Source organism: Periplaneta americana, chromosome 16, assembly GCF_040183065.1.
Source record: "Periplaneta americana isolate PAMFEO1 chromosome 16, P.americana_PAMFEO1_priV1, whole genome shotgun sequence".
In the NCBI taxonomy this organism is placed as follows: Eukaryota; Metazoa; Arthropoda; class Insecta; order Blattodea; family Blattidae; genus Periplaneta; species Periplaneta americana.
In genome coordinates this window covers 159,132,186-159,146,712 of record NC_091132.1, presented here as the reverse complement: position 1 = coordinate 159,146,712, position 14,527 = coordinate 159,132,186, and the positions used below count along the sequence as shown (strand labels likewise).

At 35.7% G+C, this 14,527-nt stretch overlaps 1 protein-coding gene across 5 annotated transcripts in view; it reads right to left on the bottom strand.

Moving 5' to 3' along the window:
• The window catches only part of LOC138691582 (uncharacterized), a 110,217-nt gene that overhangs the window by 21,429 nt on the left and 74,261 nt on the right, over nucleotides 1–14,527 (bottom strand). For 4 of the 5 annotated variants that reach the window (XR_011329913.1, XR_011329915.1, XR_011329914.1 and 1 more), the window contains one exon: nucleotides 3,750–3,835. Coding sequence is in view for 1 of the 5 variants with exons in the window: in XM_069813691.1 (XP_069669792.1) it covers nucleotides 3,810–3,835 (26 nt within the window). In the remaining 4 variants the exon portion in view is untranslated. Of the gene's footprint in view, nucleotides 1–2,940; nucleotides 3,836–14,527 lie in introns of those variants that run through there. The other variant, XM_069813691.1, reaches the window with a different exon arrangement.

Sequence of the window (14,527 nt, the reverse complement as noted above, 5' to 3'; positions counted from 1 at the left end):
ATATATACTTTATCTTTTCGGGATTTACTTCCAAACCTACCTCTTTACTATGAGCACAATTCAGGAACTAGAAAAGAGTAGTCTAAAACCATCATTGTATACACTTAAAAAATCGCGTTCTTTCTTTTTGATGCAAATAAACCACAGTACGGTTAGTTGAGGGCTGGATAATGGAGATTCTATTGTACTCTCCAATGACAATCACAGTGAGCCTTAGTGCTTCCGACTGACTAAAGTTTGTGCTGTCAATGAAGAACAAAGAAGTTACAGTAAAGAGAAAATTCTCGATGAATAAAACCTTTACTACCTTTGAAGCAAATCAGCAGCCCCACCCCCTTTTTTTTCTTTTGATAATTTCTGAAACCACAGTTTCTTTGCATTCCCATTCCGTAATTCAGTACTCTGTTTCAGAGCTATCTGTTGCAAAAAATCGATTCCAAGAATTTTGTTTTCTTGGAGCATTTTCTGTGATATCTAAGGCATGTCCAATACAGTCACGTCATGATCTTCTGTCAAACTGTGGGGAACAAACTGTGTACAATCTGGATATTTTTCCTTTACATGTTTGACACCAACTGCCAAGTGTGAGTTGTTACTGTACTTATAGTTTATATTGTCCTGTGTTTTTATTGTGATTTCAAATCATTCCTTTGTTCCTATAAAGGGTCACTGGGACTGAGTTTATAAACTTTAAAAACTTTTTATCAATTGCTTCCAAATATGTTGTGTTTCTTGTGTCTGTACATTTAAATTATAGTAACAAATTTCATAAAGTTTCAGTTAGTTCCTTAGGTAATAATGTTCACTTATTTTAATTAAATTATGTATAAATTCAAAACATTCCTCACGGCTTCAGATTTGTTACTTGCATTTTTTAAATTACATCTCATGATTAGGAAAACTGTGCATGGATTTTTAGATTTGAGTATTGGTTAATGAGATAAAAATATTAATAGAAATCATAATTTTTACGTGATAATATTCTTTGATTTTTTAAAGTTAAAAATCTATGTCATGAAAAGTTTATAATTAAGAGCTGCGCATAGCATTTTAAAAATGGATGTCAGACCTTTAAAAATGACAGATGAAGGCTAAGTATAGGACAGAATATTAAACAAATATATTTGCCTTTTTGGTAAAAAAAAAGTTCGTCCAAATGTTGCAAGTACTAGATCACTCAGTGCGGCAACTGAAACATGGGACTAGTGTTACGAGGTATCAACTAGTGCTGTCATCTACCAGAGGTGAATATGAATCCAAAGAGAGATCGTTCTTAAAAGTGCTACATTGAAGGTCATCATAAACTGACGCCATTTGAGAAGGAAATGTGTGAGAAGAACTATAGGTTTCTCTTATAATTGTGTGTGTGTGTGTGTGTGTGTGTGCGTGTCATAAAGCAAGAATGAAACAAAGAAAGAACATAACATTTACAGTTTAGCTGGGCAGAAGTGTCATACAGGCCCTATTGTATGTCAAAAGCAGTAATTTTGTCAATGTGATTCGAACTTCAAAGCAAACAACAGTTGGCTACAAGGTTTTAAAGTCAGACATGGGATTACTTTCATTAAAGTGGTAGCTGTAGAAGAAAAATCAAACACAGTGCTGGTAATCAAATGTTATTTCACAGTATGTAATGTTTCATAGTTATTTGTACTATACTCTCTCTTTCACAACAGAAAATTTGGGAAAAATTTCATAATCCTTCAATACAACAATAAGCCTAATATAATACAATTTTTCTAGTCCCCAGAAAACTGTTGTTTGAGATGGTGAAGAATCGGCAGAACAGAGAGAAGTTCTCTCTTCTATCTGTGACTTAGTGGATAAAGCACTGGCACATAAAGCTGGAAACCCGAGTTCGAGTCTCGGTGCCAGAGAGAATTTTTTTCCGTCCTACCAATTCTTCACCATATGGAAATGCAGAATTACTGCACTGAAACTCCATATGTACTTCGGTACATCATAGTAATATGTTGTATCGAGGTTCGGCTGTATAAAAAATAAACAAGGCTGTAAGACATTTTGTATGACAGCAAGGGAGTTGTGCACAAAATGCTTGTGACCAGTGACCAGACAGTATTATCTGGAAACTTTGAGATTCCATTGTGTACAGTGTAAGTGTCAAGAAGAAAACAGTTTGTTCCTATTGCCTGACTACACAGTAAGTCACAAGGCTTTCATTACTAGGAAGTTTCTGATCAGCACAAAAAAAATGTTTGCTGTCTCATCTATTGTAGTCAGGTAATCACAGATCTTAGCACCATGCGACTTATTTTTGTTCCCAGAAATCAAAGTAACCTTGGAAAGGTGTTACAGTGAAACCTGTTCAAATTGGAACTTGAATAATCCGGAATCCTATCTATTTCGGAACAATTTATTGGCCCCGGTGAAATTCGTATATATTATGTGTATTTTTTTCTGAATAAAACGAAAACTGTCCAATGCGGAAACGGAAATTGTCTGCTACTGTTCAAAACGGAAATAATATTTTCGACACACTACTGTAATGTAAACTATATTTTAAAACAGTATGTGCTTCCAAGGAATGTATGAAATACGTAGGTCACTAAGATAAAAACAAGTTTTCTTCGCAAAATTTTTGAGGGTGCGAGAGTTTGTTGGCCTGGTGGTCATAAATTTTATTACCCTATTGACTAGGTAGACGAGTTTCTTCAAAGAAATTCAATGCTTCACGCTTCACCCCTGTATACTGTCGTAGCTGGGTAGAACGAAAGTCTATTAGTGATTTCATGATGAAATTTTGCACTATCATTAACTGATGAATTAGAAGTTATCGAGGAAAATTAGAAACGAAGCATATGGAAAATAATGTTGAAATTTAGGAATGGAAAACTGAGGTGTAACTTAACACTTTCAGAAATAAAGGCCATGTCATGAGTGAGTGGCTTGCGGTCAATAATGGTGACATAAAAAGGAAACACAAAACAACTGGTTACATAGAAATAAATGAACTGTTGTGAGAGTGGATTCTTCTTGCTCTTTCAAAGATCGTGCCAATTTCTGGATCTATTCTGCAATGCATACCCTTGAACTGGAAAAGAAATTGGATAATCCAGAATTCAAGGCTTTTAATGAAAGACTCCTAGTCCAATTAAATAATGTGTTGTGATATACAGTCCAGTATTATAGTATAGAGTTAGATATTAAATTTAGTGTAATTAATCAACTTTATAGTGTTTAATGAGTGAGTTACGATACAATTTATACAGGAAATGAGATTTTCATCAAGATCATTCACCAATTACATAAGCGAAAGGAAGCTAATTTAATGTCACTAGTGTTAAACGGAATATTTTGTGATTCCTACAATTTGCAGCATGCCATTTTGTTTTTTATTTACACAAATGATAAAATATTCCATTTTAACTTCACACCTGAATAACACGGAAACCTGTCCACAACGGAAAAAAAAAACTAGGACCATGTCACTTCCGTCTTGAACAGGTTTCACTGTATTTTGATGTGGTAAAGACAGAATAGAATTCTATACATGGCCTTCCACCATTCCTTTCAATTGCTTCACGATCATTGTCTGCAGTGTGTAGGTGAAGGAGAAAGAAGGAACTTCGTAAACAATGCTTAGATCGTTCATACATGGAATCTTCACTTTCCAGATGTCGCACTGAATGGAACAATCTTCACAACTAATTAGAAAATATGTGGTTTTTTATTATACATAACAGAGAAATGCTACAAATGAGAGATATATTTTAAAAAGTCATAAGTACCATCTTTTTCACCCACTAGAACCAGTGCACCCAGGCCCTTCATGTGATATGTTGACTGTTTCACAGGGTTATCATCTGGACACCATCTGCAAATGGAAGTACAAGAAATAATGAAAATTTAAGACAAAATATAATTAATAACAGTAGTGGCTCGTAGGTATTGAATTCAGAGGGGCTGCATACATTATAAATCATGCAACTTCCTTATTTAAAGATTAGTTCTATTCGCCTTGTCTTGTAGGTTGCAGACTTTTGAATCACCTTCTTATTAATGTCGTTTAACATAGTCTTTTCAATGGACAAATGGCTAATGCGATCAGTCCCTCTTCTCTCATCGTATTTCTAAGACAGGATTTTACTCTTTTCAAATGAGGCGCCTGAGATCAAAATGGGCTATGTGACTTTTTTTTAGAAAATGAGTTATTGACGTCATGGGCAAGTTTGGGTTGAAGACTTTATACAGAGAAAGGTTCGGTTTCAAAATGGTTCATTTTAGACGTGTAAAATGCATGGAGAAAATCAGTACATAGATCAAAATGGGATATATTATTATTAATGAATTAATCAAAATGGGATATGCCAACCATTATTTGAACAGAACAAAATGGCCCATATTTCATATTGTTACGTTATATTTCCAGAGCACATGAAACAGAATGGTCTATGTTTGCCAAAGTTTGTGTGGTTAGAGTTTTTCTGCCTGATTTTTCAGAAAACCAACATGGTTGAGGCCTTAGTTACACAGTAATTATACGTCTACACTTCTCTTCTCATTTATAAGCCCAGGACTGTATTGCTATGAAAAATATTGATGAAAGCTAATGTAATAAGCGTTATTTTATGAATTACGATAATACGTCAGACGGAATATTACAGTCCATCTTGAGTCTTGTGTACACTACTTTTAACACTTTATTACAGAAGATTGATAAATGGGCAACTTACTAGTGTTATATAATTAAGCACGTGTTAAAAGAATTATCCTTGCAGGAAATGAGTGCTCTCTGGACCAAAATGATCGTATTTTAATTATTTAAATGCAATTTCAATTAAGTAACATATTAAACGATTTATTCTCCTATCAAACACGGATGTTCCCTGGACCAGATGTCCTAGTTTAATTATGTAATTACTTCATATTTATTTCTAACAAGTGCAGTGAAGGGCACAGGTATGACTAGTTTTTAATATTTTTCAAAATGTGGAAACAGTAATGGAGGCTTGATGATGATATTGAGGGTCCCAATTATTTATTTTTATCTAAAAATAAACTCTTTGAATTAGTTGGGAGACTGGGATGCAAGTATGGAGACAGAGCCAACCTTGAAATAAGTTCTTCTCGTGGTTATAGTCACACACTGGTTTTGCATGCGAAGATTGTGGCTTTTGAGGAAATGTTACTTCATCAAGTAGAGTAAAGTGTGATGATACTTCAAGCCTTGCTCTTGATGTCAGACGCAGGATTGTACGAGCATTTTCCGAAATTGGAAAAGGTTACATGGTACAAGAAAGTTTCGCAATGGTCATGGATATGAACCCATTGTCTAAAACTGCATACAATGACCATCTAAGTAAAATATGTGTTGCTGCTACACACACTAGTACAGATGTTCTAGTTTATCCTAGACAAGAAGTGCTTGATGCCCACCGACTGGTCTGTGAGTGTGGACTGGAGAGACAGCTATAGTCCGACCATCGGATCGGTGCCCCCGTAAGATATGCGAACTGAACCTTAATTCCTTTTCAGCCTCGGCAATTCATTTCTCTCCCTGTATTCCTATTTCTCTCTTTTCTATCCCTCTCTCTTTCTCTCCCTCACTACTCACAATTTTGAGCCTTCTTGCGGGACAGTTTATTTGCACTTGAAGTCCAGTGTTGTCAACTCAACATGAATACTGTAGCACGGAGTGGTGAAAGAAATATTATTAAGCAAGTACGTAATAGCATTTTGCGATGAAGAGAAACAAATAGGTCAATATTTGTTTCCTATAAATCAGGCAACGAAAAGAGCAGCTGCGATCACAGGTGAGGTTTATTGTATTTCAATTGATTACGTTTTAAAATTACTTACTTAACTAATACTAATATAATACAACTTTTTAATGTAATTTATATAGTTAGGTCAGAGGGCCTAATAAAGAAAATCAGGAGAGAGGGAGTCTGTGCAGGAGATGAAAAGCTAGAGTCACCAGGGAAGAACAGACCAAGGGAACCTTTAATTCTTGTAGATGATATGAACAGATGTATTTTAAGAAGAAAGATACAAGAATTTTATACGATGCAGAAAGAAGTTCCGACATTGGAGAAATTATTGAAGGTTGCGAGAGAAGCAATAAATTTCCAAGGTGGGAGAGAAACGCTATGGAAAATGATTCGAGACATGGGATTTAGATTTAAAAAATGTAGAAATGCAAGATGTACTACTTTGATTGAAAGACGTACTTAAATTAAATTATGAATAAGTAATAATTAACCTTACATTATTACAAGCAATATTCAAGAGACATGACATTGTTTGACGGAAGTTTGGCAACATCCCTATTCGGGAAGGTTCGTGGCCTGCTGTTTGACGTAGTGGGAGAGAAACGGGTGGAATGGGGTGCGTAGAGGCATTAACTTTTCCAAGAACGACGACTGCGCTGAAGGGGCACAGTTCCGATGGTGCGACAATACATAATATTATGGTCAGTTTCGATGGTACTTGGCCATACCTCAAACTTTGGTGTCGGTTGTGTGATTGATGTAGTCACAGGATATGTGATAGACTTTGTTGTTTTATCGAAAACAGCCAAAGATGTTCAGTAGCAATAAAAAGCTTCATGAGAACAGTGCAGAATTTCACTTTTGGTTTGAAGGCCATAAACCAGATTGTAACATAAACTATACTGGTTCCTCTCCTGCCATGGAACGAGAAGCTGCTGTACGCTTGTGGACAAGATCTGTTGGCCATGGATTTAGATATACAACAATACTCAGTGATAGGGATTCCAAAGCTTTCAAAGAACTGGTCGGGCTAAATGTATATGGAGACAGTCACCCCATTGAGAAAGAGGAATGTGTGAACCATGTTCTGAAACGAATGGGCACTGCTTTGCGTCAACTTATTAGTGAGACAAAGAAGGGCAGCACTTTAGGGAGCAAACGTGCTGGTCCTTTGACGAAAAACATGGTCGAAAAGGTTCAAAAGTATTATGGAAATGCTATTCGCAATAATAAGGACCCTGCGGAAATGAAAACTGCAATTTATGCCATATTGAATCACTACAGATCTACTGACGAAAACCCACAACATAAGAAGTGTCTTATTGGTGAAGATTCATGGTGCATTTTCAATAGAGATGCTGCAAGGAATGTGCCACCACCTTTACCCAAGCATAAGATAAAAACCCCACTATCAGATTTTGTGGTTGCCAAAATGATGTCAGTGTTCCAGAGACTGACCAGTGATGACTTGTTAATGAGGTGCAAAGAAGGAAAGACGCAAAATGCCAATAAGTGTCTACACTCTGTGATATGGTCCAAATGCCCCAAGACTACCATGGTGACACAAAAAAGAATTGAAGTGGCAGTGATTGAAGGAATTACACAATTCAACAGTGGAAGCAGCCTTTATATTGTCAAGAGATTGGGAAAAGGAGGTCTCACACCAGGAAAAAAACACAATGAAAGTTGCACGCAGAAGAACCACAGCAGAGTATCTCACAGTAAATTTCAAAGAAATGAAAAAATCCGGAGGTATTGTAAAGCTGTTCGAATTGGCAAAAACAGGGTTGAGGAACAACAAAAGCAGACTGAGGGCCCAACCTATGGTGCAGGAGACTTCTAAATCGTCGTGTGAATGCAAGAACTAGGTAACTTGATTTGCCATATTTTGTGACATTACCTATTTACTTATTTATTGCACTAAGAAATATGTCTCGTTTTCATTTACCTATTTGTTATATTGGAAAATAGATGTCGCTGGTATCGTTCGATCAGTTACCAAGTTCTTGCATTACATTTTGTGCGATTTTTGCTATGCTACAAAAAAGGTAACTAAAAAACGCAAATTTCGAGTTACCTAGTTCTTGCATTCACACGACGAAATAATGTATGACTTGAGGCTTTCCCAGCGTTTGATGTAGAATAACTCTTCTAGGATTCTCAGCCAGGTGAGTTGGAGATTTGCAGCTCTGCCATCTTCTTCAGGGAATGAAGAAGAAGATGGCAGAGCTAGCCATCAAAAGCTTGGAAGCAAATCTCCAACTCACCTGGCTGAGAACCCGAGAAGAGTTATTCAGGGAATGAAGAAGAAGATAGCAGAGCTAGCCATCAAAAGCTTGGAAACAAATTTCCAACTGACCTGGCTGAGAACCCAAGAAGAGTTTTTCGACTTCTAAATAGTTCAAGTAAGTTAAAGCAGCCATACAAGAAACATAGTTGTAAAAGGTAGAATAGTAACATGAAACTTCTTTTGTCATTTCCCGATAAACAAAATTCCTACACTTTTCATTCTTTAAACTGTAAGAAGGGGGTCATGAGGTAGTATGTGGTCTCAAGAGCACACAATCTGTTGATGGTTGTGTGCTATTCAAAAGCTTGAGAAATGCCATTTATTCCTACCAAGCTCTATGTATGCACTTCCTCGTAGTGGCCCCTGGAAACGTTTTACGGCTAAGCATACAAGGACGCAAAAGCGAGCCCTCAACGCTATAATTGGGAACTATCAGCTAAGGAAGTAAACCCTAACAGAAAATCATCGGCCACCCAAAATTGCTGGATGGTTGGGCTTAGGGATGACGACCCCATCCCGGAAAAACCCTCTGTTATGAATTCCAAAGTAAAAATGAAAGCCGGATTATCTTATGGATGAAGACCTGGCAAATGTAATAAGGACTTGAATCTCGGAACATGGAACATTTTATCTCTGTACAGACCTGAAGCCCTGATGATGCTAATAGATCAACTTCAATGCTATAAATTAGATATTACTTGTTTACAAGAAATACGGTGGCCCGGACATCGGGTCATTGAAAAAAAGGATTTTACAGTATTTTATAGTGGACACAAGGAGGAACACAAGCTTGGAGTAGGCTTCATTGTGAATAATAAAATTAAACATAATATTTTGAATTTTAATGCAATTAATGAAGGAATTTGTCATTTAAGATTTAAAGGAAAATTAATCTCCATGCTCCAACAGAAGACAAAGAGGATAATGAGAAGGATATTTTTTATGATATTCTCACGAAAACATATGATAAATGTCCAAAACATGATATAAAGGTTATCATTGGAGACGCCAATGCACAAATTCGCAAGGAAGATGCATATAGACCCATAATAGGCAAATATAGCCTACATGAGGTGACTAATGATAATGGAGAGCACCTCATTAATTTTGCTGCCTCTCAAAACATGGTAATAGGATCTACTATGAATAATTTCGAGGGAAAAATTGTTCCGGAGCCGGGTATCGAACCCGGGACCTTTGGTTTAACGTACCAACGCGGTGTCGGTTAGAGTTCCCGGGTAGCTCAGTGGTAGAGCGTTGGTACGTTAAACCAAAGGTCCCGGGTTCGATACCCGGCTCCGGAACAATTTTTCCCTCGAAATTATTCAAATCAACTTTACAGGGAGTTATACCTGAAATCTTGATTTGCAGGATCTACTATGTTCGATCATAAGAAAATACACCTAGCTACATGGAGTACACCTGCCAGACAACACTTCAACCAGATCGACCACGTCTTAATTGATAGAAGACATGCAACTGATCTAATGGATGCCAGAACATATAGAGGCACCAACATTGGTACAACCATTATTTGGTAATATCACGACTCTGAGCGAGAATTAGTAATGGAAGAAAAATACAAAGTACAAAAACACGGAGATATGATTGTAAAAAATTTAAAGATCCAGAAATTAGATATGAGTATACTAAGAAATTAAATGCCTATTTTCAAAGTAACCAGTTAAATGATCAAGCCTCTATTGGGAACAGGTGGCCCTATTTGTCGAATGGGATTAGGAAGACAGCACAACAGGTATTAGGAATGGCGGAAGTAAATAGTAGAAACAACAGGAATAACTGGTATGATGATGAATGTAAGAAGACCACAGAAGAAAAAAATAACCATATAATAAAATGCATCAGAAAAACTTTACGAGAGGTGCATTGTAAGTATATGGACAAGCAAGAAAGAAGGAGAAGAAGACCCACAGAAAGAGAAAGAGAGAATATGAAAACCGTAAGTCTGAAGAAATAGAAAATCTAAATACAAAAAATGAAGTAAAATTATTTTATGGGGAACTAAATAAATCAAGGAAAGAATATAAGCCTGGATTAACTATATGTAAAAACGAAAATGGAGAACTGATTACCGATAAAACCAAAATTCTAAGTAGATGGAAAGAGTATTTTAACAATCTTTTATGGAGTAAACCAACGCAGCAGGAGAATATGGATATTAGTAATGACGTTTTTAATGATGAAGATCTAATAAACAAAGAAGAACCACCCACAATGGAAGAGATACAAAGCGCAATACCTAGGATGAGGAATGATAAAGCTCCAGGAATTGACAATCTGCAACCGGAATTGTTCAAGCAAGGACAGGAATGCCCCAAACAGATACATGAAGTCATAAGTAAAGTTTGGACATATTAAACCATGCCAAAAGATTGGAAAATCAGTATTATATGTCCTATACTAAAAAAGGGGACCCCTTGGAATGTAGCAATTATAGAGGCATCAGTCTGCTGAGCAATGTCTATAAAATTTTCTCAAACGTTCTTTATAAAAGACTATCTAAATACACAGAAAGAGAAATCGGAAACTACCAATGTGGCTTTAGGCCCAACAGATCGACCATAGAACAGATATATACACTCAGACAAATTTTAGGTAAAACTAACGAATACAACGTAACGACACACCATCTATTCATTGACTTCCAAATGGCGTATGATACTATTAATAGCAACAACTATATCAAGCAATGGCAGTACTGAAAATAGCTAATAAACTCATTTGAACTAGCCCAGATGACAATGAAAGAAACTATAAACTGTATTAAGATCCAGTCAGACTTATCAGGGGAATTTGAAACCAACAGAATTATAAGACAAGGAGATGCATTGGCCTGCTTGCTGTTTAACATAGCGATCAGAGAATCAGGAATACAGACAACTAACACAATATGCTATAAGTCTGTTCAAGTTCTGGCATTCGCAGACGACCTATATTATTGCTAGATCACAAAAAGCACTATAAGAGGCATTTATCTCCCTGGAAAAGGCAGCAAAGATAATGAGATTGAGAGTTAATGAGAGCAGGACTAAATACATGATCTCCAGCCCCAAAGGAAGTATTATTAATAAAGCATCGACTTATCTTACAATTGAAAATTACAAATTTGAATATGTAAAAAATTTTATATATCTTGGCTCCATGATCAATAATGACGACACCAGTCTTGAAATTATGAGAAGAATATCTGTAACAAATAAATGTTACTTTGGATTACTGAAATATATTAAACCGAAATTCTTAACCATCTCAACTAAAATAAGAATATATAAGACGCTTATTAGGCTGGAAACTTGGACTATGAACAAACAGGACACCAGAAGACTTAGTATCTTCGAGAGGACAATTCTGAGCGCAATTTATGGACCCGTCAAAATAAATAATGAATGGAGAATGAGATATAATAAAGACATATACGACCTGTTTAAGGAGCCAGATATTATAACAGTTATTAAAATTGGTCGATTGCAGTGGGCTGGACGATACTAGACCCGCTAAAAGAGCCTTTACAGCCAATCCTGGAGGAAGCAGATCCAAAGGAAGACCGAGAAGCAGATGGGAGGATAATGTATACGAGGATGCCAACTTTATTGGTGCACGAATGTGGACAGTAAAGGCAAGAAGTAGAGGCGGCTGGAATAAAATACTGAGGAAGGCTAGGACTCTCAATGGGTTGTTGAGCCAATGATGATGATGATGATGAAACTGTAAGAACTCTGTAGCCATTAAAGATAAATACTTCAAATTTGCATGGCATGATGAAGACATTGCCTACGAACGAGTGATTTGGAGAGATGGAATTTTGTTTTCTGTTAATTTACAATTTTTATGATTTTTCTAATATATAATTATAAAAAAATATTTTTAAAATAGCTTTTTTATTTTTTAAATAAATAAAATATTACTTTTTTTTTTAATTTCCTCACTCAAAATTGTTGAACAATGAATTAGCTTTCTTTTAAATCCTGAAACAACTCTCTAAGTCCAAGCAGAGTGAAGCTTATCCGTTTTAAGTGATCACCTGCATTTTTCGGTATGTTATATCCTGAGGGGAACTGGGTGGTCAGAAATTTAAAATTCAAGTTTGAAATGACATATATAGGACCATAGGTGGAGTTATGGTGGGGGCACTGCCCCCCCCCCAAACTTGTCTGAACTCTTATTTTTTTTTTATTAATGTTAGAAAATATTGCATTCAAAAGATTTTTCTTGATTTTGTTTCTGATTAAGTTTCTCTACTTAAATTGACGAATTAAGTCTTCAGATCATGTGTCTGGACTATAATATTTATTTTAAATTTCTGAATGTATAAGAATTTCTATACATCATTTGAGGAATAGAAGCATTGTAATGTTTCTCTGTAACAGCCTATACTCATGTGTTAGAAGTCTGCACGTGTTCAGGACGCCACTTGGAGAAATATGAATAACATACTGCACAACAATGCAGAAAAAAAGAAAAATGATTCCAGTATAATGTGTAAATAAACTTAAAGACGAGATTACATAAAATAATTAGAGTTTATATTTCATGATATCTTGCTTTTTGAAATAAACAGATAAATTAAATGTAAAACTGTCTGTATATTTTGTTACAATTTTACTTTCAATATATTGTTGTGAATATGTTATAAAAATACCGAACAATGCACAACAAACACGGAATTGTCATTCTGTACTGTCAATACACCATTATTATGATTGCCAGCTGTGCGAGAGATTTCGAGGCAATGAGTTTGCGAGACATTCGTTCATTCTTTGTCAGTGTACAAAAATCTAAAAATGGGTTAATTAGTGTTAAAAATGCTCCAGTTGCAACATAAGTAATCACTACCACTACCAGCACCACTACTGATGCTAATGCTAGTGTAACCAGTACTGTGTGATGATCAACCTATTGCTAGTGCTAGTCAGTGAAATAGATATTTCTGATCTTGGCAATCTTATTAGTGGCACTTCCAGACCAGCTGTCTCGGAGTTTCCCCAAAGTGAATATGCTGGTATTGAGAGAAGTTTTACAACTTCATGGTACAGTAAATCTGAATGGCTAGAGTACAGTGTGGAGAAAGATGCTGTATTTTGTTTTCCTTGCAGACAGTTTTCGAGTTCTGGTAAAGAATGTGTATTTGCCAAAAAGGGCACTCACAACTGCAAGAAAATATCAGAAAAACTTAGTAAACACGCGATAAGTTCATCTCATTTGTTTTCAGTTACTAAATGGACTAATATGGAACATTGTAAAGAATCAATAATCACACAGATTTTCAGTTCACACGAGGATCTGATTAACACAAATCGACAGTATTTATTTAAGATAATTGACATACTGTTGTACTTAGCAAAGCAGGGTTTAGGTATAAGAGGACATAATGATGGTGAAGAATCGTGCAGTAAAGGAACTTTTCTGGAGTTATGTGAAATTTTTTCGAAACACGAACATTTCAAAAGTAAATTCAGTTGTTATTATAATCTGACCAGTGGAACTGTACGGAACGAATTCTTAGAGATATGTTATAATGAAACAGTGACAAAAATTGTTGAAGAAATTAATGATGCAGGGTTTTATGCACTTCTTGTGGATGAAGCTAAGTCTCATAAGCAGGCTATATGTGCTAGATAGCTAAGGGATCTGCTGTAAAGGAAAACTTATTAGGAATGGGAGACGTTTCAATTTCATGTACTGGTAGTGCACATAATTTCAGTCATATGTTAAGAATTTGGGGATCATAGCATTAATGATTGGGCAATCTTATGGTGGATTGCAGGCTGTAGTTCGTGAAAACCTCAAGTACATTATGCAACTTACATACACTGCATGGCTCACAAATTAAATCTTGTTATAGTTTCTACTTGCTTGTTATGGATTTAATATAATGAGTCATTATATGAATTTTTCTCTCATCCCGATACGCATGTGCAATTTGTGGATATTCAGAAAAAGCTTAAAATAAATAAGCATGAAATCAACAAACTCAGTGATACTCGCTGGGCTTGTAGAGCTACAGCTTTGATTTCCATTTAAGCAACATATCCTGCAATAGTAAGGGTGCTAAAGAATACATCTAGTAACTTAAGACACCCAAGATGTTCAATTGCTAAAGAACTGCTACAAAATATTCAATCCTTAGATTTCCTTGTGTTTCTGATATTTTAGAACATCATTTTTCAAATACAAATGTTGTAAGTAGATGACTACAGCATCTCGATTCATGTATTGGTTCCTGCAATCTGGCAGTTCAAGGGGCTATTGGAAATTTGGAGTCAAGTAGGAATGAAAAGATGTGGTTGGAGATGTGGGAAGAAGTAATAGAATATTGTAAAAATAATAATTTACAACATATTCCTAAAGATATTTTGAAAGAGAATGACACATTTACAGAGCAAGAAAGATGTAAATACAGACTAAAACCACCTCGTACAATTTCAAAAAAAATTTGATGGCTATGTTGTTAGTGAAACTGTGGGGCAAAGATACAGGAAGGGCT